The following is a 27143-nucleotide window of genomic DNA, read 5'->3' on the forward strand; positions in this document are numbered from 1 at the left end:
CCGCGCCACACACACCGGGCGAGGGCCCGGGCCGGCAGCCAGCAGCCGGGCCCGGCCGCGACGAGGCGGGGCGGGCGCCGAAGGGCAAAGCCGGGCCCCGGGGCGCTGCCGCCCCGCGCGCGCCGCGACCGTTAAACGGCCACCCTCCCCTCACCCCCACCTCCCCCCCCCGCCGCGGCGGGGCCTACCCCCGATCCCCCCGATCCCCCCCGCCATCGCTCACCTAGGGAAAAAGTCTCGGTGCGCCGGGCCGGGGCACGTCCCGCCCAGGGCCTGCTCGGTGTGGGGCGCGGCGAGCGTGTCCCTCGGCGTGTCCCGCGGCGGCGGCAGGACGGGGCGAGCGGGGCGCGGCGGCGGTGTCACGGCCGGCGGGGGAGGGGCGGCCGGGGCTCCCGTGCGCGCGTGCCTGTGCGTGCCTGCGTGCGCGCCTGCGCGGCGGGAGGGCGCGGGCGGGGCGACCGGCCGGGTGGGCGGGGCGGGGAGGCGAGGGGCCCGCCGTGTCTGCGCTCTGCCCGCGCGGGGCGGGGCTCCCTCCGGCCGCTCTTCGCCAATCGCGCCGCCTTTGCGCCGTGACGTCTGTCGGGGCGCACGCTTCCCGCCGAGCGGCCGTGGGGCGTGGCCTCGGGGCGTGGGGCGGGGCGCGGCATGGGGTGGGGCGGGGCGCGGGGCGGGGCGAGCGGCCTTTAACGGGCGCCGGGCGGGGTCCGGTTTCGGCTCCGGCCGTACCGCAGGGAGCGTGTCCGCGGCAGGGCGCTCCCGCTGGGGCTGGCTGGCTGGCGGTCCCGTGGGTGCGCGGTCCCGTGGGTGCGCGGTCCCCACGGCCGCACCGCGCTCCGTGTCTCGGCGAGCCCGCTCTGCCGTCCGTACCCCGGAAGGTATGTTTGTACGGCCGCTCCGTGCCGAGGCCGGGCCCGGGTGCCCGTGGCGGCGGCGCGGCTGGATGCGAGCAGCCCGGGGTTTTCCCGAGAGTTGGGCCGCTTGTGAGCGGGGCGAGGCCGTGCTGCCCGCGGGGCGGCCCGCAGCTCGGCAGGGGCTGTGCTCCGCGCTGCCTTCCCCGTGTGCCGGTTCCCGGTGCGGGGCTCCTCACGGGCGCAGGCACAGCCCGTTAGCCGTGCCGAGAGCGCCCACACGCAGGGCCTGCGAGCCCCGCGGTCAGCACTGCCTTGCCCGGACCCTGGAGCGCGGTGTGTCTCCCAGCCCCGGGTGTAGCGGGCTCTGCCCTGTGGGTGCCTGCGGAGCTGCCGGGGCACGTTAAGCGTTGTTCTTGCAGACAAGTCATTTTCGTGCCCTGAAGCCATGTCCGTATGGATGGAAAATGTTGAAATAAAGAACTCTCTTTGGTGGGAGAACCTGGTTTTGGTTGGTTTGTTCTGGGTGAGGGCCGCTATGTCCTTACGCCCAACCTGAGCATTTCCGATGGGTCCTGGGGCAGGTGAGTACTGTGAACATCCCTGTGGGGAGCGGGGGGTCCTGTCCTGACCTTTAGGGTATCCAAAGGCCTTTGATTTAGGAAGAGGACTTTTTTTTCAAAAAAAAAAGCTGTTTCTCTTCTACTGAGTGAAGAAGTAGAAGAGAGCATCCCAGGATTTTACAGAGTAGGACAGCTGAGGGAGCTGGCTCCAGCTGGGTTCTGATAAGCCTGCTTGCTGCTGGGGAGGGGAGGTGTGTGAACAGCATCAGGGATGTGAAACCCCTCCAGGTGAGGCAGTGTTAGGTGTGTGCTGTGACTGCAGCCTGGCTTTGTCCTGCTCGGGCTCAGGAAAGGGCTGACATGGCTGTGTTGGCTGTAAAGCACCTGGTTATGTGGTGAGTAAACCTCATGGAAGGTTTCCTTGCTGCCCAGCATGGCAGAAACCCTCTGCTCCCCGTGCTGGGGACAAAACAGGGTCGGGGACAAGGAAGCCTGCGGCAGCCACGGGGTTTTGGTGGGTTCCTGGTGGCATGGCACAGCACTTGCTAAGTTGAGTTTTAGGGTAAGTTTGGGTTTTTGTGCCAGCTGTAGAAGATGATGCTGGGGAAAAGGCAGCTGCCTAGGCCAGGTGTTTCCCTCAAGGAGAAAGCAGGGCAGGTGAGAGATGAATTGTGGGGTGGTGAGTGTGAAGTAATGCAGCAAGGGGATGTGACTGCATCTTTTCATTACCTGGACGGGTTTGCTGTGTCTCAAAGCCTATGTAGCTTCTCAAGGACTGGAGGTGCTCAGACTTTGTCTGATGTCACAACAAATGAGGTTAGAAAGCAACAAACCTGCTTGACGAAAGCCTATGTTGTAATGACTACTGCGATAGCTTTTTAGACAAATGCATTGATTTGCAGTGTCTGTTGTTAGATGGGGAGGAAACTCTTAGTTTTAAAATATGAAAAGAGTAAATGTTTAGTTTCAATTACATATTTTAATTGAAAATGTTCATTTCAATTTTTAGTTGATAGGGAAATGAAAATCCCCAAAGCTCTGAAGTTAAATTGCAATGTCAGAGGGATTTTCTCCCTGGAATGAAATGAACTAGTTTTGGTCCCAAGTAAGATGATCAGTTCCTTTCTGTGCTAATTAGCTATTGTTGCTATAAAACTTGCTGTAATTGGATATGGAGACAAAACAAAATCGTACCAAACAGACAGAGGTGTGGGAAGCCATCAGGAGGGTGGTGTCAGGCTGGGAGCGGAGGTGCAGAGGCAGTGCCTGGAGTGCTGCTGCTTGGCTGTTCTCAGAAGGAAGACTTCAAGTGCTGCAGTAGCATCCAATGAGGGGAAATTCAGCATCTGAAAGGAGGTTAACTACTTAGTGCTCTTGTCTCAGGCAGATGCCAGTGATGATTTGGGCTAAGGTGCTATTTCTCACAGAGTAATGTTCCAAAAAGGTAATACAGTAATTTCCTTCTAGCTAGGGGTTGGTACTGCATTTCCCTTGTCCATTCTAAGCAAACACCACTTGAGGTGCAGGCCTTAGGGCTGGTGGTAGGGTGGTTCCGGACCCAGACCCCCGAGGTGCGGGGGGGAGAGCTGGGTTTTCGGCAGGTTAATGCGCCCAGGCCCCGCGGGTCGGTGTGCTCGGGAGGAGGAACAGCGTGGAGCAAAACCTTCCGGTAACTGACGCGGTGTGCGGGGCTCTTTGCTGCTCGGACGGGAGGCAGAGAGGTGGGTAGCAAACACCTACGGCAAAAAGCCCTGTCGGCTGGGGCCAATCCGGCACCGACGGCGGAGCGGGGTGGTGGTGCTGTACCGCGTGAAGAGCCCGCTGACGGGAAGGACGGGGGTGGCTCCGCTGCTTGGGGCTGGGAGGATCCGCAGCGGGCGGAGAGCGGGCAGCAGCCCCGAGCGCCCCGACCCCGCCGCAGCGTGCGAGCTGGGCCCCGCCGAGGGCTGGGCCCCGCCGAGCCCCCGGCCCTCTCCCTCAGCCGCCACCGGGCGTGGGCGCTGCCGCGGGGGGCGGCGCTGGGGCCGGGCCCCGCCCCTGACGGCCCGCTGGCCACGTCGGTGCCACGTCGCGGCGCAGGCGCGGGGCCGTTTCCGTGGCGGGGGCCGGGTGCGGGAGCGGCGGGGCGGGGGGCGCGGGGCGAGCTGCGGGGGCCGCGCCGAGCCGCCATGAACTTCTTGCGGGGCGTCATGGGCGGCCCCAGCGCCGGGCCGCAGCCCTCCGGCGCCGAGACGGTGAGCGGGGGCGGGCCGGGGCCCGGCGGGGCCTACGTGCTGCCGGCTGCCCGCGGAGCCGGCGGCGGCGGGGCCCGGCCCGGGTCGCTTTCGGCGGGGCCGGGGAGGGGGCGGCGGCCCGAGGGACCGGCCGGCGCTCTGTCGAGCGGCGGCCCCCGCGCTGCCTCGGCGCCGGGCGGTGACAGCTCGTCCCGCCTGCTCGGGAGGCCGGGCCGGGGCTGGCGCTGAGCCCGCGGCCGGGCGGGCCGGCTCCTTGCCGCTCCGCTCCGGGAGCCGTGCCGAGCTCCTGGCGCCGTTCCGCGGCGGGGCCGCGGTGCTCGGGCAGCGCCGGGGGCTGCGCAGGGCCTTGTGCTGCTCCGGAGGGGAAGTGCCCGCTGCCGCCCGGGCCTTCAGGGCGCTCCCCTGCCGTGACTGACGCCAGCCGCGGCCCGGAGCCGCTGGGAACCGGTTCCGTGGCCGTGTCGCCACGCTGTCCCGTGTCGCCACGCTGTCCTGTGTCACGCCTGTCTCGTCCGTTTCCAGATTCAGAAGCTGTGTGACCGCGTAGCTTCTTCCACTCTGCTGGATGACCGGAGGGATGCTGTACGTGCTCTTAAATCATTATCCAAGGTAAGTAACGAGCCTCCTGATGGGAGCTGCATGGGTTTTTAATAGTTTTGTGATGTATTACTTAAAAAGCTTTGTTTGGACTTTGGGTAGTCTGTTCACTACTGCATTTTTCTCCGAACAGAAATACCGATTGGAGGTGGGCATACAGGCCATGGAACATCTCATCCACGTTCTTCAGACAGACCGGTAAGCACGTTGCCGACTGCGGGCAGCCACTTCCAGCCGATCCCCCGACCCTTCCCTGCTGCTGGCACGGACAACCGCAGGCTCGGCTCTGGGTACCGATAAAGCTAGGAGGGGAGCTGGGTTCCTAACAACTCTTCTGTCACGGTGGCTTCTTACGATCACAAACTGATTCAGAGATGAAAAGAACAGAATTCCAGGAAATTGAATGAGGGGCGGAGGGACCAGTTCTCCACGGTCAGTTTCCAGTCCTGCGGGAAGGTACAGCCCAAGTGACGGTGTTGGTTAAATACCGTGTTTGAAATAACCAAGTCGGCCTGTTGCTGGGCAAAAGGTGAAGCAGGCAGAATTAAGAGGAAATGAAGGCGGTCAGCACAAGTGTGTTTTCTCAGGTGTGTGCACCAAGTGAACTGGTAGAAGAATTCTGTCATGGGGAGTAACGCAGGCATTTATATTATATTGATGGGTTCAAGTAAATAGGAGAGCTGGACTCCAGGGCAGCTGTTAAGGCAGATGACACTAGTCTGAAGACTTTATGTGGACTAGCATGTCATATTTATGCAACCCAGCATTTAAAATACCTTTGCTGTCCATGTCTTTGCGCAATTGAGCGCACTGCTGTACTGGATAGTACCTGCGTGTTCTAACTTGGAACCTGCTTGTGGTGCTCTGATTCAAGGCGCAAACAGCGCGCGGTCTCGGTGCTTAGGTAGGCAAGCGTCTTGCAACTGTCTTTCGGTCTCGGTTTGAACATCAAGCTGGTAACCATCTACACACCACCGTACCAGTCCTAAGGGCCTATCTGGGCTACTTGTGTGCACGTACATGGGAAGCATCTTCTGATGACCAGACAGAGGAGAACTTGGACAGCAGCGGTTCAGCAGTAGAAGGATGTGTCATTTCCATTTTGTTGGCTGGGTCGTTAGGAATGAACGTCGGGTCCGCACGCAACTTGTATGATGCAAACAGTAAAAGGGCAGGTTATAGGAGTAACTGTCACCGATGTGAAGGGGACGCCCTTCAAAAAATGGGGTCAACGAGCCTGCTTTCATCCACTTACCTGCTCTTGAGGCCAGATTTGAACTTTGAGAAGGGAGGCGGGGCTCTGCTGCTCTCCTTACCCTCGATAGGCGAACCTTCTGGGCAGGAACCCGAGAGCTTTTCTGTGCTTTTTGGGCTCCAGTTGTCCCTTTGGAATTTGTGCCTGCTGGGGCTCTCTGCGGGTGTCTGGTGTGGCTCAGGCTGCAGTTCAAACACCAGTACATGCATCTTCATGGGTTTCGGGTTTTCAGCTGGAAAAAATGCTGTCTTGAACACAACGTGGATAGGGAGATTTCCTATTACATGTTCTGTGGTGGAGCAGCGCGTCAGCCGGCCTACCTGTTGTATGCTGGGGCTCTTTTGGGAGAGGTCTAGGTGGAGCCCCGGTGTCTGCGAAGTTCGGGTCTGTGGTTCAGGCGGCACGAGCGCGCTGTTTGGTGTCGGCGATTGTAGAGGTGGGGGGGGCTCCTTCAGCTGTAGGAATGCAAATCAAAGCCAGCGTGTCCTGAGGTGAAGCTTTTTGGCTGTGAAGCTGGTAGTGGTTGTTATCTTACTGACTGGAGGTGTTATGCATCTATCTGCCTGTGGTCGTGGATGTACGCCGGTAGTTGCTGTGTTTTGTGTGCATCAGAGTGTGGACGTCATGCATGGAATTCCCCCTCTTAGTTCCCAGTGGAGTAGAAGCAGGGCTGGGTTGGGCTGTATGAGGTGAGGCTTAATCTGCTCTCCAGCCTTTTCTGCAGGGATGGGGTGTCTGGGTGGAAAGAATTACGGAGGAGGAACCGGCGGCAGGCACGGGGCTCTGAATTCATGGAGTGCCTGTGTGGAATGGATAGCTGGTGTACACAGCACTGTAATGTGAGAACAGTGACAAGTGCAAACACCCTTTCCTCTTAGCTATTGACCAAAAATGCATAGAACAGTTCAAGATGCACAACTGTGCCATCTTAAGCATTTGTCCTGCTGGAATATGTAACAGCAATCTGAAAAATTGGAGCAACTTTGCTGCTAAGAGATGATTCTTTCCTAATGCAAATAAGCTCATTGTGAAATCAGTATCTAATCGAAAAGTCACTGGGCTTTAAGACCACCTCAGCCAAGCACGATAGCACAGCTCTTTTCTGAGAACTACGTTAACTATTATTTATGTAGCCCTTGAGTAAAAAAGTAGCTGTCTTTAATCTTGGCGTGTCTCCCGATTTTGGTGAATCGATTGTTTCTTGCTCTTGGAATTTGAAGTGATAAGCGCAAGTCGGGTATCAGCTCTGCAGCAGCAGTTCTTTCCTTCCTTCTTTCCATTTGCAGCCTTGTTGCCGTACTAATCGTTTACTTCCCTTGTAGCGAACTGCACTTTTCTTTAGCTCTTTGCATTATAAGCCGTGCAGATATTTCCTTAATTCTGAAGTCGTTAGTACAAGGTGAGAGGCATTGATAGCTTCATCTCCGGACTTTAGTAGGAAACAGGCTGGTTTGCATGGCTGTGCTGAAGTGGTGAGCGCTTCCTGGGTCCTGTTCTCATTTCTGTCCTCAGGTCTTACTCTGCTGCTTCGAGTTATTTACAGCCTTTATCTTGGAAAAGAAACACGCCCCTTCTGTCTCTTAAATGCGCACCTGTTATATGGTTTCTCGTAGGTTGCCTTAAGCTCTATCTCCTGCCTGAGTACTTAGTTGTATTCTAGAAAGCTGACTTCCTTCACTACTTGCTCAGCTATCGGACATCCTGGAGCCCGATAATGCTCTGAGTTAGCCTTTAAATGTTCCAGACATGTAAACACACCACTGTTCTTAAGGCATTTTGTAATACAAAGTAGGAACTGTGTTCTAGAGGACTTTTCCTGACTCGCTGTCTAGATGTTGCCACGTCCCACCAGGGATTACTTTGAAAAAAATTTGGCCTTGACTGTAGAACAGGCCAATACCGCCTAACTGTTGGTGTGGGAGAAGGCACCAGAGCGAGAAGTCGCCTTGATCTTTAACCGCTTCGGTTCTACTTAGAGAACAAGGTTTTAAATTTCAGCGTGACAATTCTAATGGTTTGAAACAGAATACGCACCTAAGAGAAAGAATTCTTTTTTTCTTAAGGCACAAACCTCAGTTATTTATGTGCTATTAATTCCCATTTTTTGAGTTGTAATACACTTCTCCTGAAAACGTCTGTAAGAGGTAATATCATTACCCCTTCGATAGCTTTGCCATGACTTGAGGTTGTAGGGGTAACATAATGTCCTCCTTTCTAGGCATCCTGTGATGGCTGACGTGATAGAAACACGCTGCCTTTCACGCTTTTCTCGACGGTATAGGGGATGCTTGTCTCTGTTCTGACAGCGAACAGCCGTGATTTTCTAAGGATAGGTAAAAGCGGTTTTGAGGCACCCTACCTGGACAGGACAGTACGTGGGTGCCTTCGCTTCCGCACGGTTCTCCTCTGCCGTTGTTCGTGAACTCACGGAGCGCTGCACTGACATCTCGGTCGAGCGCCACGTAACAGCACAACTAGCAGAGGGCAGATGCCGAAGGTGGCTTACGCTGGATTGTCGCGCTGCCTAAAGGCCGCGTCTTTTATGGACGCTTGCGAGGCTGGAAGTCTCGTTCTTGACTGATTTTTGCTACAGAGCAAAAGCTGCGCAGCTTCAGAGTGACCAGAATAACTATTAAATTGTTGTGTGTGGTGAACAGCAGATGGTAGCAAGGCAGAGAACAGCAAAGGTAGGATGCTGCTGTCCTGCTTTTGTGATTTGTTCCTCTTTTGACAAGAGAAACAAGGCCTGTTTTTACCACATGGACATAAAATTTGCTCATTCTTTTGCAGCTGGTGTCATTTCCCTAATGAGGAAAGACAAGAGCAAGGCTGCAGCTTGGGTTTGCTTTTTTTAAGTCTCCAGGAACTAATTTCTGCGTGTTTTTCAGATGTGGAATTGTTTCAGTTAGATGAAAAGGAAACCATAGGCTTTGTAGTATTGTGCTGAAGACCTAAGATTACAATAAAGGGAAGACATGAGCAGGCTGGAAATCTGAGCGGACCCGCTGGATGAGACCATTTGCACGGACTGAGAGCTTCCTGTACTTGCGCTGACTGACGGTTGGGCGGAGGAGGAGATAATTTTTTCCCCTTTTGTTTCCATTACAGCCTAGTAATGCACCTGTCCTGGGAGGACATCAGCAGGACAAGGATTTGAGTCAAAACCCACAGTGAAAGAACAAACTACTACCCTGACACCTGATAATTTCTAGCTTTTCATTTAACATGAGAGTCGTAGAAAAGGAGGCGAGGTGTCATGTGCACCGCTCGCTAAGGCCCTTGCTGTAGTGATAAAAGAAATGTAGGCACGCATTGCTCCCTTCCGTCTTCCCAAAGCTGGTGGACCTCTTTGAGGCATCTCTAGTTTTCTTGGTTGCAACAACTGCTGTAGGTCTGTCATCTTTAATTAGTGGTCTAGCAGAGATAGCTGGCCTCAATTAAGGCTTAGCTTTTAAGATTGCTGGTTAGGTTGGTTTTTAGATCTCTGCTCTGAACAGGCCTGGTAGCTTGTTGAAATGCAAATTTATCTTTGGTGTGGAGGCCTTACTTTGTATGCCTTGGAGATCAGTGAAAGCAAATACTTAGAAGTTTGAATGGGAGGTCTTGTTTTCACAGTGTGCTCTTCTGATGCTCGGGAAGACGTGAAAATAGCTGTGAGGTGTGTCCTTCTGCACTCTGAGGCGCCTTCCTTTGTGATGTTAGGTTTTATTTACCTTTATTTTTTGACCAGCTGTGCTTTCATACTTTTTTTAGCAACAAAGCAAGCAGCAAAAACACTTAAGTTCCCCCCAAACTCTTGCACTGTGTCTGTGTTCTAGTGTAGGGTTTACAGATTGTTTAGTCTTTGTAATGCAGAAGAAACAAGTCCCCATCAAAGCAGGGCTTACTCAGAGAAGAGTCTTGGTGTAAGGAGGTGAACTAATGCTTTGGGGTTAGACTGGCTGCCCAGCAACTTCCTGGGTTGAAAACCCCCTAATAGCTGGGTGTAGTCCGAGGAGTTGGTGACACGGAGGCTGGCCCGTTCGGGAGAGTCCGCAGGTGTCGTCCGTGCGTTCAGGTGGAGCGCAAGCTTTTGGCCCCGGGTTCTCGCTGATGGGGTAGCGGGGAGGGTCTTTGCTGGGATGGTGCTGAAACTTCTCTGCAGCTCCCTGGGCGACTCCCTGGGCAAGGATCCCAATCCCTCCCAGAGACTTCTCCTGGTATACTTGAGGAGCAGGTTGGAAGGAGCGACGTGGGAAATGGAAGGCGCGCTTACAGTGAGGGTTCCTGAGGTCATGGTGTGTCACCAGACTTTCTGGATGTGGCCACCTGAGGGGGTGGAACCGGGAAAAGGAGTTTGACTCCATTCAGGGACCGGGCAGCTCGTGGTTACACGGTATTAGAAGATATCTGTCCGGGTCAGTCCCTCTCGCTTCATCTAATGCTGCAAAGGGAACTGCCTGTGCAGAAAAACAATGTTGTAAGAGTAGTTGGAAATAAGTCATTAAAGAAAAGTGGTTCTTTCATTTGCAGTTCAGATTCTGAAATAATTGGCTATGCCTTGGACACTCTCTACAATGTAATATCGAATGACCTAGAAGAGGAGGAGCAAGGTAAGTGCTCGGTAGTAATAGTTGTATTAACTGTCGGGGTCCTTTGCTTGGTGGCTTTGTTCAAATTGTAAACTGTAATACTCTGTGATTTACTAATGCTGAGACCCGCTTTGTTACTGCGTAGCTGTTCCGACAGCGCTAAAAGCCTGTTGTACGCAGCTTGCATTAAAGGTATGCTGGATCTCCTGCTTATTACTTTTAAAAACTATGTGAACAGCAGCCAGGTTGGAGTGGGATAATTCATTGTTTAATGTTTGTAAATAAAGAATGGAGTCACTCTTTGCTATTGGGAAAGGACAGTTCTGGCTCGTAATGTCAAATGGGGTGTGACTGATAATTTAACAAGGATATGGAGAGATAAAATCTCAGGTGCCTATGGTAAGGTGGCTGTATGTAAATGTGAAAGCCCCTCTTTTCCAGCCCTGCTGTGGCATTTGAGAAAGACCCTCTGCCTGTCCGTCCCAAGATATTAGATGGAGAAGTAGCTGCTATGCAGCTAGGCTGGGAAACTCCCTGCCTCTCCTGCCTTTATTTTATTTTCCAAGGCCTTTCTTGGTAGGCCATCAGAACTGGTCTCAAAGGCCGATGAAATGGTGGCAGCTCTTAAAAACAACCCCGTATTTCACAGAAACATGGGTACTCTGCAGAAAATGACAACAGTAAGCCAAAGTGGGCTCGGGCAAGAAGAATGTTCCTAAAACTAAGTATGTGAATAGGAGCTGCAAGTGCCCACAGTCAAGAAGAGCCAGGTGCCTCTGGCAAGTAAACCAGCTGTGGATTATAATGGTTTCAGGCTCTTGAAGGATGTGGATGGCAGGACACTCCCATTTTCCCTGTTTTTAGCATCGAGGACGTGTCTAGAGAATGGAGATGGGATCTGGCTGTGCAAGTGCTAGCTTGGGAGCCAGAGGAATGTCTGTCAGATGCAGGCGTTATTTGGAAAAACCTCTTCTGTTAGTATTTGCAAATCAGGTCTTGGCTTGATCACTGTTTAAACTAGTAATCTCAGTCAAATGGCTGTAGGCTGGCTTTTCGAGGCTCGAAGAGGAAAACATCAGCAACCGATAAAATGACTTGTAGGGTATTCATTCTGCTTTTGGGTGAAGGAACGTGAAAGTCCATCGTACCAGCTGTCCTCCAAAAAAATGAGACTACTTGGGCAAGCATGAATGCAGTGTGAGCAGAAGGCTACTTTTAAGATGTTCAAAGCACCCTGCATTTGCCGTGGACCTCAAGAGTGTTTCTAGTCCTTGACAGCACTTGTATCTCACTTTGCAGTTTGCGTTACACGTACTGGAGTGCGAATGCTCCTGTGGTGGGGCAAAATGTGAGGTGATACTGCTGTTTAAGCTGAAGCTTCTTGTCTGCAGTATTACCCCAAGATATTTCTTCAAAGGCTCCTGAACTGATCAATTACCTTATGGAAAGCGGTGAGGGTTCTCCGATGATGACTCAATTTCTGCCGATATGTTGGCATTACGTTGTGCGGTGTGTCCTTTCACGGTGCCTTCTGCAACGAACTACAACGCCTTCTCGTCGTACGTAGCTGCGAGAGACTCGCAAGCTGAAATCCTTCCGTCATAAGTTATTCTTCGTGTCTCGAATTGCCACTTTGCTTACTTGCCCTGCTTTTCCTTGTTCATCCCGTTGCCTGATCTTGATGAAAGAGGTTTTGAACAAGATCAGAGTTTCACAGTGCTGGTGACTCCATTTCGTGGTAGTGGACTTGACAAGAAAGTTACTAGCACTCTCTTAAGAAGAGCAAAGAGCTGACAAACCGGAGCTATGTGTGCGCAATCGCCAGCCTTGTAAGCGAACGGGGTCGTTCAGTGTGGCCACTCCCGCAAGAACTACCCGAAGGAGTAAAAGCTAGGATGGCTGCTTTGAAAACCTGAGCTTATGCTGCGATTGGTTGGGCTGTTTGGAAAGCTGTTCAACTTGTAAACCTTTGTCTTGTTTCTTTTTCTTTTATCTGCCTTGACAGATGATTCTGAAGGTAAAAGAACCTTTACTTATATCCATATGGCACTTTGTTTTAGGCCTAGTTGCTACTCACACCCGTAACACTCGCTGCCGTTTAAAAAGGACACTGTCAAGACTTGCATTGGAGCTTAGCGAAAGCTTTTTGCATTCTGCTCTATCCGTTTTCTTTGGAGCTGAAGCATCTTCCCAATTTTATTTCTCACGTGGTTTGGGCACGTTGAATGCCAGCAGATGTCCCGAGATTGTAAGAATGACAAAATCTTGTTTAGGATGTCATCAAAGCGTGCAGCTTCAGAACTGGTAGGACTTTAAGGTGCAAACGTTTGTGAACAGAGTTTCTGTTTTCAAGAAGCCCTGAAGTTCAACACAAATGCGTGAGCTGCACATAAGCATCCTTCACAGTGTCTCTTTTAAGCAATGCATGTTAAAATACAGTGTTCACGTCTACCGTAAGTTACCACTAACGCTTTGTATGTTCTCCTTTTTAAGCTGGTTTTATCAAAATGCACTTGATCTGTTGATTTAAAGATTAAATTCTAGTTTGCAGTGCTGCTTGATTGTTAGTGAATCACTAAGAGCTAATCTTACTAGATGGAAGTTGCTCTCTTTATTTAAGCCCTGTGAATGTGTCGATTTAAAGAGTGATTATGGGTAGAAGTCTGGTTGCAAGATTTGTGGTGTATCCACATAAACAGAAGTTGCAGTTTCACTTTGCTTGTTTCTTTCTGTGCAGCTCCTCTCTGTCTCTTTACATTTAGAAGAAGAAACACTGATAGGAAGAAGCATGAGTTGAGAGAGGGAAAAAAATAAGACAACTTTAATTTTGCCTTTTTATAGAAGCATCTTAAACATCCTGAACTAGAGTCAAGCTTTTGGAATAAATACAAAATACTGCAAACTTGTAAGAGGCTAAGTTGCGTATACGGCTCAGGTTTTGCCTTAGCACCTGGAACTTGTGCAAGGACAAGAGTAGGGATTAGGAGGAATCGGTAGTTCAAACAATTGCTACTTAGAGCTCAGTTTGGCGAAAGGACAAGACGTTCAGTCACGGGTCGTGGAAAATTCCAAGTGAATCATTTTGACTTAAGCATCTGTTTAAAAGAAAAAAGGTTGGGTCTGTGGGCTTCCCTTGGTTTGCGGCAAGCTATAGCGTGTGCAATCCAAGTAGGATTCGCAGCTGAGGTGCCTCTTCTTCTACAGTAGCAAGTGCAGCAACTGACCTGCCATGGAGTTGGCTTTTCTTTATTGCTGTCAACCAGGAGTCACCCAGACTTCCGCTTCAGAGCGCTCACGGTCGGACTTGTATTCTGCTAGATCCTACATGCCAGGGCCGGTGTTATTTTTGCCCGTGGTCCATCCTCCCTTTTGTCATCTTTTGTGAGTATTTCATAGTTTTTTCAGCTAAAAGTTTACAGCAGACTGGTGACGGTTCTCCCTCCCTCTCGTAAGCTACGTACCGATGAGCCTGCTTTGAGGGAGAAATACAGCTGTGCCGCAGTAGAGAAGCGGTCAGCTACTCTCTGATGGCTGAAAGGCCAAACAAAAACCTCTTCCCTGTATAGGAAATTGTTAAAAATTAGATCTGAAACTGATACCTTGCAGTGAATTGCCATCACCAACAGTTTGAATTGGGTTAGTTGAATTAGAATTTTCTCGGCACCAAATTTTTACGGCAGAGTCCTTTGCCTTCTCTGTTTTGCCATACCCCTAACAAGGTACAGAGGTTGAAGATTGTGTGGTCTTTGAACCTTTTAATAGCTGCTCAGATGTTAATGGTTTGTTAGTGATGCCTTGACAAGGCTGTAAATCCTGTGGTTTAAGCAGGAGGAAAAATCCTTGTTTTGCCTTCACTTAACCAAATCAGATCTTTGGATCTGGTCGGGAATTTAGTGGCTTTACCACGTGTTTTCGGTGCTTTAAGCTTCAAGCTGTTCCCGTGCCTCGATCAGCTAGCGCGGGACGGCGTTGCAATGCTGAACGTACATCTGTGTGATTTGTGGGGCAACCTGCTTTAGAAGATGAGCAGCAGCGCCTTCGCTGTGGCTCCTGGACGAAGTGTCGGGCTGTCTGAACTGCCAAGGCACAGCAGGGAGCCTGGGCGGGTGGCAGCACGCTCGGTGGGCCGGGAGGGGCTTGGAGCTTATGGAGAGGGAAGGCAGCAAAGCAGCGAGTCGTGTCGGGGATGTGTGGGGAGAAGGGAGCTCGACTGGGGTTGGATGTGGGTGATGTCCTGCGTGCTGCTCCCTGAGCAGTTAATTTGTGTGCTCTGGCTTTCTGTGCTCTTGCGAGAAGCCTTGTGTAAAGACAACCACACGGAGAACCAACCTCTCTTTTAAACTGGATGAGAGACTCGTTTATGGGCTGGCCACTGGTGCCGTGTACAACTGAAGTCCCGCCCTGTCGAGTGGGACTGGACTTGAAGCGCTGCTCAGCCCTTAAAAAGCTGAGGTCTCAGAAGCTGTATGAGACTTGAATGAAATGTCTTCTCTTCCTGTCCAAAATGGAAGTATGATAAAAAACTCCCTTTGAATTAGAATTGCTCTTCCTCAATTTTTCAACTGAAATTCCGTAGCTGTGCCACTCAGTAGGACCTAGGTACAATTGTTGTGTGAGACAGATTTGTCGAGTGTCCCCCACCCTGGAAAAACAGCAGCGGCGCAGAGAGGCTGCTTGCATGTTTTCTGTTTTGTGGGATGGATTCTTTTGCGTTTGTTTTTTGTTTGTGCAACAATGATGCATGAAGTAATAGTGTAAGACGAAATTCACGTCCTACCCCAATTCTGCACAACTGACGAGAAGGGCACTTCATTTCCCTTGTGAAAAGAGTTCAAATTCCAAGACTGAGATGATTGGCGGCTCAGGTGTTTCAAACTTACTCTACTTTCCTGATGTTTAGGTGTTTTCTATTGCTAAACTAAAATAAATAAATGAGCTTTAGATGGCTCATGTTCCCCATGGCTCCTTTCAAGCCTCTTGGTGTGAGACGTACTCCGCTCTTGCACGTTAGCGAATGGTGCTTTTGAGGAACTTCTCTACTAGATCAGTTCAGCCGCAAGCAAATGTAGTCGGGTTCTCTCTTTCTTTCTGAAATCTCTGCTCGCGTAAGAGCGTATTTGGTTATATCTGAAACAGGCAGCGGTGGGGTGAGAGCTGTGAATGTGGTTGGATATGGTCAATGGAAATAAGAATATTTTTTTTTAATGCTGAAATGAGTTTGTTTAATAGATTCTTGTTTCCCTCCTGTTTTTAAAACAAAATACCTCTCAATAAAAGTCATGTTTAGAATAATGTAGGTTTTCTCTTTTGTGCAAAGCTTGTGTCACCGATTGTTTTGAAAATAATTCAGTTAATGTGATAGCAGTGACTATTTTAGTAAGAATAAAAATCGCGACTGCCTGAAGTTCTTCCAATCGTGTGTTGTAATACATGGGTTTCTTTTTGCCATTGCAGAAGAAAACTTACCGAAACAAGTTGATGATTTGGGAAGTCAGTTCACAGAGATTTTCATTAAACAGCAAGAAAATGTTACTCTCTTGTTGACTCTGGTGGAGGTGAGTAATGGTGTCATACTTGGAATACTGAGAGACCGTACAGGGAGGTTTTCTTACTGGATAAAGCTGTGGTTTTGTCTTCCTGGGGAAGTCTGTGTCAAATGCGAGGTCTTTTTAGACATAGCGAACGTGGGCTCGGAGGCGAGCAAGGAGGGTGACCTGGACGAAGGCCATTAGTGCAGCTTTTGAAGCAGGGTAACATGGAAAGAGTTTTAGATATTTGATCAGAAACAGTAAAAACTATTGCTCCACAAACAGCGACTGTGGTCACTTGTCCAAGGATAACTTTTCAGATGCTCATTAAAAGATAATGAGTTAATGTCTGTTGAGAGGCAGTTCAAGTAGAAAGGGTGACTGCTTTCCATCAGCATGATCCGTTTAACTCGTTTGACAATGGTTTTATCTTCAAGGACTGCCTCGTTATTCTCAACTGTTAAAAATTTTGTTTCCAAACTAACAATATGATTGTGCTTGAGAGAAAAAGAGCAACATGAATCTGGTTTTTTTTTTTTTTTTTTTTGCTTCATAGTTTACCTTCAGTAAAAAGATGATATTCTGCTCTTCCCCTATGGAACTTACGTCATGCTTTCAGCAGCATTAAACATGTGTAACTGAGGCTTAATCCTTGAGTGCTGAATTTTAGCCTCAGTAGATGGAAATGCAAATCAGGAGCATGGTTTTGTAGACTACGGTTAATGAGTCAGTAAAATTATTTTTCTGAAAGTTACGTTTGTGGCTGACAGTCCTATAAAACCACTTAGTGAGCGTGAAAGGCTGGCTTATAAATACACTCCCGAAATGCGTAAATGCGTTACGTATTTTAGGAAAATCCAGGATATACTTTAGACTAGAGCCTTACAGCGCAGCAGCGTTCTGTTGATTTTATGGATCTGAATCTGAGATCTGCAAGTTCAAACCAGCAAGCACCTGTCCTAAACATGGGTGAAACCTATAAGTGGAGCTGCATGACTGTTGAAACCGGCTTGGCGTGCAATTGCACACAGAAGTGTCTTTAGATAAAAACGTATATAGCGTTGTGCAGAGCTGGAAGCTTGCGATGTGCTGTGTAAGCTATCCGTTTGTTTTCTCTGCAGATGCCTTAGTTCACCGTCCTCTTGGCTAGCAACATCATGCTGCCCAGGGTTTGTCCTGTACAAGAGTCGGTTTTAGAAAAAAGCTTTATGAACCACCTGGCCTGTTTGGGGAGATGGTTAGAAAATTGATTAGCTGCCACCTCACTTTTGCAGCAGGCAGAGCCGAGATGTTTATTTGGCCAGTGCCTGAGGTAGGTAGGGTGCTGAGGAAAGGACGACACACGGTCGGTTTTCAGGTGTAAGTAGGAGCGGGGTTAAAATAAGACTGCTTGTCCAAATGGCTTACTTGAAGGTGGTGCTTTAAAATGAGGAGGATTAGAAGTACAGAAAGCTCCGTGAGGTGAGCTGTAGATCCCGTCACTAGCTGTTGAATGGGTTTGAGCTGACCTGGGGAGCCCAAAGGTTTGTGGTGGTTGGTCAAGTCTGTCCATGGACTCGTTCATTCTTGAGCTTTCTCTTGCTGACAAGACCCATACTTATCAGAGAAGCTGCTGTTACTGTTTGGGAATAGGAAGAAGATATAAAAGAGCTTGCTTTGCTTTCCCACTTGGATTTCTGGGTAATACGGGCCAGTTCCTGGAGTATTATTATTATATTATTCCAGTAATACTGGACTGACTGCTTTTAGAAAGAAGAAATAGCTACGAAAGCTACCCCAAAGGACACAGAGGAAAGCAAACTGTTGGGAGTCCGCGTTGCTGATGATAAAATAAATACCCGTGGAGTGGGATAGCGTTTGACTTGCTGGCCACGTGCTGTAATAGGATGGATGAGAAAAGGAACCGGCAGGACATGAAGTCCCTCATCCCTTTGGTGTCTACTCGTAACTGGTGTCTAGAAGAGAAAGCTGAATACCGGGCAATTTAGTACTTAACGTACTCCTCTCCACCTTTGCAGGAATTTGATTTCCATGTTCGTTGGCCTGGAGTGAAGCTACTTACATCGCTTTTAAAGCAGCAAGGACCTCAAGTGCAGCAGATAATTCTTGTCAGCCCTATGGGTAAGCGGTCGAGTTTATTGCTGATGAACTTGAAGCTGGAAGCTCAGCAAATGCTATGGCAGAGGGCTGGAGGAGTCTCGAGCAAGGTGTTTTAAAGACTTCCAGCATGAAAAAGCTGCACCTTTTTCATGCTCTTACTTTTAATGTGCTTCTTGCAGGTGTTTCCAGACTGATGGATTTACTTGCAGACTCTAGGGAGGTTATACGAAATGATGTAAGTACAGAACAAAGGCAGTTTATCCTTGTCATAAACAACAACTGTCAACTGAATCGCTTAGCACTTGTGCAGAATGTGGATTAAGTTAAGTGAACACACGTGGGAGAATGGCTGTGGTTGCTAATTGGGAATGGTTCATTCCTCGGCTGAGTCGGGCGGCATTTGGGTGTCTCGCCACAATTCACATAAGAAATGCAAACTGTTACTGTGTGTTTAATGCAAACGTTGACCCTTGTGTAGGATTTTCCCAGCGTGTTAGCTGATCTTTCTCTTGGCCTTCTGTCAGGTTCACTTGAATTCTCCCTCTTTACTCATCAGATGCCAAAATGCTCTAATTAATACAGAAGAGATGAGGTGCTTTATGAGTTCCCTCTTTCCTCTGTGGAGCCACTTCGTATCCGTTTTAACAGTTCTGTGCTTCTATTTTGAAGGGCGGGGAGGCGCGAGGGAACTATCGCGTGGTGTCGGTGGTGGGTTTCGTTAGATGTGCCGAACTGCAGGGCGTGCAGTTCCGTCCGATGATTGTGCTGCTGATGGAGCATCCTTCTAAGAGCTGTGACTTGTGGAAAGCAATGTAGTTCTGCTAAAACTCAGTTTAATTTCTTTTCTCCCCCACCTGTCAAGGGAGTCTTGTTGTTACAGCAACTGACAAAAAGTAACGCAGCCATACAGAAGATTGTTGCCTTTGAAAATGCCTTTGAGAGACTTCTGGATATCATAACAGAAGAAGGAAACAGCGATGGAGGTACAGCAAAGTCTAAGACTTAATCATAGTCTTGTGCTTCTGCACAAACTATTAGGTGACAGCGTTTACAGGCTGGTGTTAGTATGTAACTGGAGCTAGGTCAGTGGGGAGAAGGATCAAAGCATCCAGCCTGGTCATAACAAAACAAGCAAAGCCAGACAGAGCAAGTAGGCAGCGTTTCAGCATCTTTTGAAGACTAGTCTTGACAGATTTAGTTAAAACAACAGTTAATTTCTCTGAGTGTGTCTGCGTGTTCCTGCTTGGATTTGCTCTGTGACTGTACTTTGAGCGGCGGTGTCAGATATACGTATGCAGCATTTGTTACTTACAGAGTTAAGCGTCCGCGTTCCTCCTGCGAGATCCTTGGATGCTTGGAGCGGCTGGAATGAACAGCTTGCTGAGTTTCTTCAGCCTCACTAATCACGGCAGTTTTCTGGTCAGCTCCATGCCAAGTCATTTACCTGTTGGGGGGGGGGGGGGAAGGATAAAAAAAAATGAGCAAAAATGATCAGCAGTTAGATGCTCTTTTTATAATTAGCAACACATTATGAGTTTACCACCACTTGTAGTTTGCTACAGGACCTATTTCAGTAACAAGACAGGTTTCTGTTCCATGACCTTGCTACGGGCTGCAGGAGCAGTTCATGCTTCTCTCCCAGCTGAATTATTCCGGCTATGTTGGCAGGGAAGGATTAAGCAAACCTTTGATTCAAAGCTGCTGTTTTTAGGCAGTTAATAATTTTAGGAGGCTTGGTATGTAAATTCCTAAGTGCTACGAGTTCTCTGCTCCCCTCGGATGCGTCCGTTCCTCCTGGCTGCGGCCCTGCCCAGGGCTGGACTACCGGCAGGAGTGGGAAGGGGAAGGTGACAGCCGGTCTCTTGGTTCTCCCCCTCCCAAGTCTGGCACTGTCTGGCTGTGTTCACAAGCGTGAGGAGTAAGTCTGAGGAGTAAGTCTTCATCCTTTCTGTTGAGTCCGGATCTGGAGGTGTCCCAGCAGTACCAGAAGCAGGCTGCCTTTATTCGTCTGGTCTTCTGGACGGAGCTGTCTGACTCTTTTCTCTTCCAGAGTACATAGCTGATTAGCATCTATAGTGCTTTATCAGTACAGATAAAAACCCAGGGTTAAAAAAAAAAGCTGTTGCAACTCGAAGGAGTTGAGTTTGAATTGGCTCATTGTAAGGCCTATCTCTAAGAATTGCCTCTCCACCAAAATAACCCAAAAAGTAGGTTTGAAATGAGTTGAATATGTAGCCAGTGATGAAAGCAAATGAACGTGTAATCCAGTAAGAACCACTGAGTTGGAATCATGATGCAGTTCAAGGGAACTTCATGGTAGTGCGTACCATACAAAGAGACAGTTGTGTAGCCTGACCGTGAAGCAGGTATACCTGAAGACGCAAAGTGGTTGTGAGGCTTTGTTTGAAGTTCTTCCCGTTCCTACCCAATTTCCTTACACAAACTCATATATTCTTTGGCAATAACGTTTTTGCTTCGGACTTGTGGAAGAAACGCTCCTATGGTTTCCTTGGAAATACACTGAATCAACATGGATGTGTTCAATTTACAGTGACCTTTGATTATTTTTTCATGCATGAGTTTGGCTGTTCTTGATCCAAATCTAATGTTGTTAAGAATGCAGGGTTTGGAAGTGTGCGCTCTGGCCATCTAGAACATAATTAGTGCATGGAGAAGCTAGTTCATTTTCCATGTGTTATCTATTGATTAATCTTTTGGTTTTTGGTCTCACCAGGTATAGTAGTGGAAGACTGTCTCCTCCTCTTACAAAACTTGTTGAAGAATAATAATTCCAATCAGAATTTCTTCAAAGAAGGTTCATACATTCAGCGTATGAAGCCTTGGTTTGAAGTCGGAGATGACAACTGTGGGTGGTCTGCGCAGAAAGTAACTAATCTTCACCTGATGCTGCAGGTACGACGCTTCATCTGACTCCGAAGTAGCCATGTCAACGCTTGTTCAGCTCTCTTGCAATGAAGAATAAGTGTAATGTAACAGTTAACTGCAAAATACAGGGGTTGTCTTGAGCTGAGAATTAGCTGCCGACGTTGAGGAGAGGTCCTGCTCTCAGCACAACGATCATTGCCAAACGGTGAATTCGTAATGGCGGGCACGTGGTGTAACTTCATTTTGTGTAACTTCAGATGAAACAGTGATCTGAGGTAAAATACATCATTGGGGCGTTCTATATAAAGAATCCTCCCGTATGAATTCCTGTATGGCTGCGGCACGTAAACCCGAGTGCCAGTAGCTGCCTTCACTATGGGCTCATAATTATGGACCGTTGGGCAGCTGCCCCTCTGCTCACCCCTCTAAAAAAATGAAATCAGGTTCTGCTGTTCTGCGGTGCTTTGTGTGGAAGCTGAACTCGAATGATGAAGGTACTCTCTCACTTCCTGACATGTAGCTCCGACAAGTGGCAAACCCAATAATAGAATAGTTCCAGCTCGATTCGTCATCGCCTAGTTGCAATGGAGTCAGATATTTGAAGATTTTAGAGGGTGTCACTGAACTTGAAATCAAATGGCCATATGTAGTAGCGGGACGAAGATGGTCTTTAATTGTTGTCTTCTGTCTCTGTTTTTAGGAGCAATTCTGTTTCATGGCTAAACTTCAACTGGGTAAATTAGTTTTGGTTTGCGTTTTGGAATGTCTCGGGCTCTCTTGGTATAGAGATGTTTGTTTTTTCCTAGCTTGTGCGGGTACTCGTGTCTCCCACCAATCCTCCTGGTGCCACCAGCAGTTGTCAGAAGGCGATGTTTCACTGCGGGTTGTTACAGCAGCTCTGCACGATCCTGATGGCGACCGGAGTTCCTGCTGATATCCTGACAGAAGTAAGAGGGGGCGAACAGATGTAGGGATGGGGGCAACTACGTGGGTGAAAGCAGGGGTCTGCAGGGAAACCTGGTTGCTACAGAGACCCACTGAAATTAGAGTATTTGCTAAGCAAGTCTTTCAGACACCAGAGATGTCAGCTTCGTGTGTGGGCAACTGAAGTGTAAGCTAGTCCTTTGTGTTGTATTCTGCAACCAGAAAGTATTCAGATTGATTTTTTTTTTTTTTTTTCTTTTCCGTTGGATTTCAGCACATATACCACAGTGGCTGAGTCATTAATGATCTCCCCTGTTTTGGGGGGGGTGTTTTTATTGTTGTTTTTCTCTCTTGAAAGACTCTAGAAGTATTCTGACTGGGCAGGTTGCCAAGGATGAGGGATTTCTAGCTTCGAGAAAGCCCTTTCTGCAGTGTAGCATGAGATGTGTTTTCCCTTGATAAAAGGATGTGCTGAGATTGCGTGTAGACTGGCGCTTTTGGCGCGGCCTCCCTTCCAATTCTTTCACCTGTCAATCTGTTTACAATGTCCAGTTTAGCTGGCTGTCACAGCAAAACTGATCTGACATGGAAAATGAAGTGACGGTGGAGCTGTCTGAGCCTTCTGTCTCTTAACCTTTGCTCAGCAGGGGTCACAGCTGATAGCTGTTTGGATTTCCTTTGAAACAGTTGTATTGAATAAATCTCTATGCTGAGACTCGGTGTGTGTTTTTTCCATACCGGGCCGTCAAGGTAATCTTGGATCATTTTGAGTGATCTAGGTAGTAGATTAGTGCTCGCATTTAACTGTCTGTGATTTTTTTTTGTTTATTTTTTTCTCTGCCCTTTCTGTAGACCATTAATACCGTATCAGAGGTCATTCGAGGATGCCAGATGAACCAAGACTACTTTGCCTCTGTAAATGCACCTTCTAATCCACCAAGGTAGAGGAAGAGAAGTGTTTAACTGTGTTAGGTAATGATGTATTGGTATGGGTAACGGCAGTCTGATCCAAACGATTGTTAAAAATCAGAGTTTGGAATTATGAGACAGAGCAACAGCTTCAAGTTCACATTGGGTGTATTGGATGTAGCCCGAAGGTGTCAGGTGTGTTTCCACAGAGATGAGGCCTAAAACTGATCTTATTTGTTATGAGGTACCCGAACAGCGAATCATCAATAGTTGAGAAATTCCTAGATCGCGACGAGCTGCCGCTGTCAGCCAGAGGATTGAGAGGCTAGGAAAACAGGCAGGTAATTGGTACTTACTCAGGCTGGGGAAGATCCAGTGTTGGATTAATGAGATCATCATCTCGACATTTGAATGTGAGGGTGAGGGTATCTATCACAAGTTGCTAGTGGCCGTACGAGACACGGTCCCAGCGGCTCCCTGCTAGCTTCAAGAACGCTGTAGGACTGAATGGGAACTGCGAATATTGCAGAGGAACGCTAGCTGATTGCAGTCAAGTATAATGAATCTAGCGTGTTGGGTTTTAACTAACTGAAAAACTTTGGTTTTAAAATCAAAGCTTTAGTCAAGTGTTTGAAATGGTGACAGGTGGAGTGGGCAAAGTCTCTTTGCTTGCCTGGAGAGCACACTCCAAATGGTGTATCTGCAGTTGTCTTCATTCAGAACTTTGTCCTAATGGTTTTTCTTTCCTTTCCAAACAGGCCTGCGATTGTAGTACTTCTGATGTCCATGGTAAACGAAAGGCAGCCTTTTGTGCTACGCTGCGCAGTTCTCTACTGTTTCCAGTGCTTTTTATACAAAAACCAAAAAGGACAAGGAGAAATCGTTTCAACGCTTCTGCCATCTACCATTGACGGTACGCAAAGCTAATGTCTCTGCAACGAGTCGTGAACTAGCACAAGTGTTTAATGCATCAACTGATGTCTTTTGCAAAAATATTTATCTGCCGTTAATTGTCCCATCCGAGCAAGAAGATTTGGCTTACGATTTCTCTAAAACTTCATTAGTTTAATTTTTCTGGGTTTGAACTGTGTGTTGATGTCTTCAATGTTTTGCCAGTTTTGTGGCTTGTTTTAATCTCACTGGTACCTCTCGGCTGTTCTGGTAGCTACAGGTAACTCTGTCTCAGCTGGTCAGCTGCTCTGTGGGGGCCTTTTTTCCACGGACTCTCTCTCAAACTGGTGTGCCGCTGTGGCCCTGGCTCACGCGTTACAGGAAAACGCCACGCTGAAAGAACAGCTCCTGAGAGTGCAGCTGGCGACAAGCATCGGCAACCCGCCGGTGTCGCTGCTCCAGCAGTGCACCAATATCCTCTCCCAGGTACGGCCCCGACTGCCCCCCGCTTTGCCTTACAGCTCCGGGTGTCCAGGAAGAATGCCGCTCTGCGCAGGCACATCGCAGCAAGACATGAGCGCTAGCTTAATGAGGAGGAGGAGGATGCTCTCTCTTTTGCTGACTGATTTTAAGCTTTGCTTAAAGCACTCTGTGCCGCAGAGGGTGGAGAAAAGCAGCAAATCTTGCTTTTTATCAGCACTTGCTGCTTGATGTTGCCTACTCTCATTAGGCAGAGGGTCCTGAAGCATCCAGACCTTCCACATGGTAAAAAGACAAAGCAAACGGGCAGGATCCTCAGTCCCGTTTTGCTGAAGTAGTGCCTGGTTGGTATTTACCCTGTAACTGCTAACGTGAAACACCTTAAAAACACCAGGCTCTCACTATTGATTGTTTTTGGTTTTGCTACTAAAGGTGAAAGCTTTTTTGAATTTGTTCAACATGTTAATACCTGACCTCGCTAACGACGAGCGAGTGAAGGTCACCTCCTGGCCCGCGCTTCCTTGTGACGCTCGGTTCTGTCGTGCACGTTTTTCCTCGCGTGGTCGTAATAACGAGGAGCTGGTTAACCCTGGCAGCAGTCAGACCTTCCTGCAATTGACAGTAACAGCAGAATGCGGCAATTTTGAATTGGTTCATGTGATTTTTTTATTTATTTTTTTTTAATCGGCTTTACCTGAAAATAGACAGTACTTCTTTTTATCCTTTTCCCGGCATTTTTGTCCAAGGTAAATTTGAGTCTGTAAAACTGCCTGTGGCTCTTTAGCCTTAAATGATACAAGGGTCTCAGACTTGGGGGGATGTTTCTGAAATGTCTGCCACTTCAAGGTTCTCAAGTAATATGTGTGTAACTTGCAGGGCGATAAGATCGACAGACGGGTATGTATTTTTTGGCACAGCTTTGGCACTTTCTTGCCAAAAGCAGGCCTTTTCCTCTTGCCTTGGGTTTTGCTGGGGAGGTTTTCTTTTAACTGCTTTTTGATGTGTTTCCACTTACAGCTTTGTGTTGCAGTTGGGTTTGGGTTTTTTCCTAGCATAACAAGCTCCTTCTGTGTCTCCAGGGGATTCTCTGGGGGTGCTCCACAAAACTATGGGTAACGATCTTGGGTGGCACGGGTGCTTTCTTTCCAGTGGGGCGGACTCATTCACCATCTGTTCACCAAACAGATGCGCTTCCTTGTAAGAAAAATTAAAACCGTTAGAAATGCTGTTTTCTCAGACTGGCCTGTGGCAAACAGCTGGTACAATCTGAAGTGGGAACATGCTGCTGATTTCCTGACTGCTAAATGAAAAACTGCGTTTAACCTGCCATCCGGCCCCTTTGTACGTTCTACTTACCAGCTGAAGTTTTAACCTTGGAGCCGCTAGTTGTGGCTAGCAGGGATCTCATTGCTAGCAAATGACCGCTGAAGCGAGTTGTGTGACTTAAAGGTTGCATTACTTAAAGCACTGCCGAGTTGGTTACCGGCAGCAGAAAAAACAATTCGGAAAGATTGCTGCTGTGGAATTGTCTGCTTTATTTACTGCAGTTCTCCCGAGGGGTGGGTTTGTTTTGTTACCAGCCCTGAATCGTAGAACAGCAGCCTTGGAGAGCTGTCGTCTGTCACAGTAGGCGTAAGCATGGTATGTCTCGAAAAGAGCTGTGTGGTTTGGGTTTGGGTTTTTTTTTAGAGAGGATGTTTTGGACCACATGGAAATCCTTTGGCAGGACATGTTACTTTGACCTCAGAATAGCAGGCAGCGCTTGAGAATAAATGCGGTTTGTGACTGCTTCCAGCAGATAACGAGTGCTGTGCATGCCGGGTCGCACAAGCAAAAGTAACTTGGTGTTCCGTAGCAGCTAAGAGAACACAGGTAGAAGAGTTGCTTGAGAAGCCCGAGATGTGCCAACGCGCCGTAGGCAAGACTGCCAGTTACAGTGGTTATTCCCAGTGCGTAAGAACTGGCTAATAGTCTTGGGACGGTAAGAGCCAGTATTTGTAACTGTGAGTGGAAAAGGATTTCTAGCGTTGCTTGCTTGTGCTGTTTGAAGCAAGCGTTTGTTTTTGTTCGGTTCCGGGAGAATTGACTCGATCTTTTGACAAATAGTAAGTCAGCGTGACTGTCTTTGCGCAGATAATGGGCGTCGTAGCCATTTTGTCAGTAATTATTGAGTCTGAACTTTTAACTTGGACTGTTTCTGGTTGCTCTGAGTAACTTTTGCCTATCCTAGAGGGTGAAAGCAGCGTTGTGCGCGTGGTTACGGGGGGATTAAATGCTGACTGTCAGCAATTAAACTGGTTAAGTGTGGCAAAGTCTGGCATTTGAGAAATAGGAGTTTGGTAGAGTTGGTCACGCCACGTTGCCTCTTCTCGGGTCTGCTGGAGGCTTTGAGGGTGAGTGTAGGGACAGGCAGAGCTCTACCCCTTAGAGGGGAAGGACTGGGGAAAAGGTAGTCCCCGCAGTTCTGAACCAGTCTGAGGTGTGAGGAGCAATGAGTAGGGAAAAAAGGGCAGTTTAGTGAGCAGAGAGCTGAGAGTTGTGTTGTGTACAAGTCATTAATTGCCAAGCGCAAGGCGAGCGGAGGAAATGCACAGCGGGGAAAGCTAAAAGAGCTGGGCGAGAGGCAAATGGAGTTTGCTGGCGACTAGACCACTCGCAGAGAGGTCTAGGTAAGTGGAAACCAGTTGTGGCACTCAGCTAGAAGGGTAGCAGTGGGGAAGATAACCTGTGTGTTAATACCGGGTCACAAGGAAGCTGCAGACAAACCTATAGCGAAGACTAAAAAATGATTGATAGTAGGGCACGTAGTACTCACTGTGAAACACGGCAGGCAGGTGCTGCGAAGTCGTGGTGATGGCTGTGTTCTCTGCTGTTCTGTCACTGTTGGCTTGGTCTCTGGAAGTCGTGACGATGATGACGACAAAAGGCTGGGCGCTCGCTTTCCTATGTGTGCGGCGTCAGGGGTGGCTGCCACGGTCTCGATAGCTGTAATCTGTGTTCCTCTTGAAGGAGATGGTTTCGTCTCAGTGATGGTGATATACTGCAGCAAATCGCAACACCTCAGAGGGAAGTCCTTGAAGGCAGTCTCTTGGGAGCTAGGTATTTCTTTCCAGAGTTGCCAGACTCCGTTCCCGTCTGCCCTGCAGTCCGCAGTGGCAGTGGGGTAGCCGGGAGCCTGCTGCAGGAGAGTTTCTTGCCAGACTGCTGCTCGCTGGCTGTTTCGATGGGCAAACTGGCTTATTCTAAGACCTTGGGTTTTTTTCTTTTCATGCTTAGGTAAAGTTTAAAACAACACTGCCTTCAGCTCTAAAGTGCAGGGCTATCAGAGGCAAGGAGGGAAGTTCAGTGTCTCAAGCG

General features: G+C 48.9%; 2 protein-coding genes and 1 long non-coding RNA gene across 13 annotated transcripts in view; 1 reads left to right on the plus strand and 2 right to left on the minus strand.

The window, feature by feature from the left end:
- Positions 1-2244, minus strand: part of G3BP2 (G3BP stress granule assembly factor 2) — a 28547-nt gene extending 26303 nt beyond the window's left edge. The window contains exon 1 of one of the 3 annotated variants that reach the window (XM_075750798.1): positions 2141-2244. The gene's annotated coding sequence lies outside the window, so the exon portion shown is untranslated. Of the gene's footprint in view, positions 1-223; positions 514-2140 lie in introns of those variants that run through there. The other 2 variants (XM_075750795.1, XM_075750797.1) reach the window with 2 other exon arrangements.
- A 1228-nt stretch (positions 2245-3472) lies between these two features.
- The window catches only part of USO1 (USO1 vesicle transport factor), a 33844-nt gene continuing 10173 nt past the window's right edge, over positions 3473-27143 (plus strand). The window contains exons 1-15 of one of the 9 annotated variants that reach the window (XM_075750799.1): positions 3487-3645; positions 4168-4254; positions 4376-4440; positions 10010-10089; positions 12074-12085; positions 15523-15623; positions 17615-17717; positions 17876-17931; positions 18559-18679; positions 20431-20609; positions 21389-21529; positions 22359-22447; positions 23174-23328; positions 23581-23792; positions 24663-24683. In XM_075750799.1, the coding sequence (XP_075606914.1) occupies positions 3580-3645; positions 4168-4254; positions 4376-4440; positions 10010-10089; positions 12074-12085; positions 15523-15623; positions 17615-17717; positions 17876-17931; positions 18559-18679; positions 20431-20609; positions 21389-21529; positions 22359-22447; positions 23174-23328; positions 23581-23792; positions 24663-24683 (1488 nt within the window). In that variant the 5' untranslated portion in view covers positions 3487-3579. Of the gene's footprint in view, positions 3646-4167; positions 4255-4375; positions 4441-10009; positions 10090-12073; positions 12086-15522; positions 15624-17614; positions 17718-17875; positions 17932-18558; positions 18680-20430; positions 20610-21388; positions 21530-22358; positions 22448-23173; positions 23329-23580; positions 23793-24662; positions 24684-27143 lie in introns of those variants that run through there. The other 8 variants (XM_075750800.1, XM_075750803.1, XM_075750801.1 and 5 more) reach the window with 8 other exon arrangements.
- On the minus strand, positions 8332-27141 carry LOC142601607 (uncharacterized). Its single transcript, XR_012835111.1, has 3 exons — positions 26602-27141; positions 19009-19140; positions 8332-9805 (listed from the first exon to the last, which is right to left on the minus strand). It is a non-coding gene; the product is annotated as an uncharacterized LOC142601607 (long non-coding RNA).

This window comes from Balearica regulorum, chromosome 4 (genome assembly GCF_011004875.1).
Source record: "Balearica regulorum gibbericeps isolate bBalReg1 chromosome 4, bBalReg1.pri, whole genome shotgun sequence".
Taxonomy (NCBI): Eukaryota; Metazoa; Chordata; class Aves; order Gruiformes; family Gruidae; genus Balearica; species Balearica regulorum.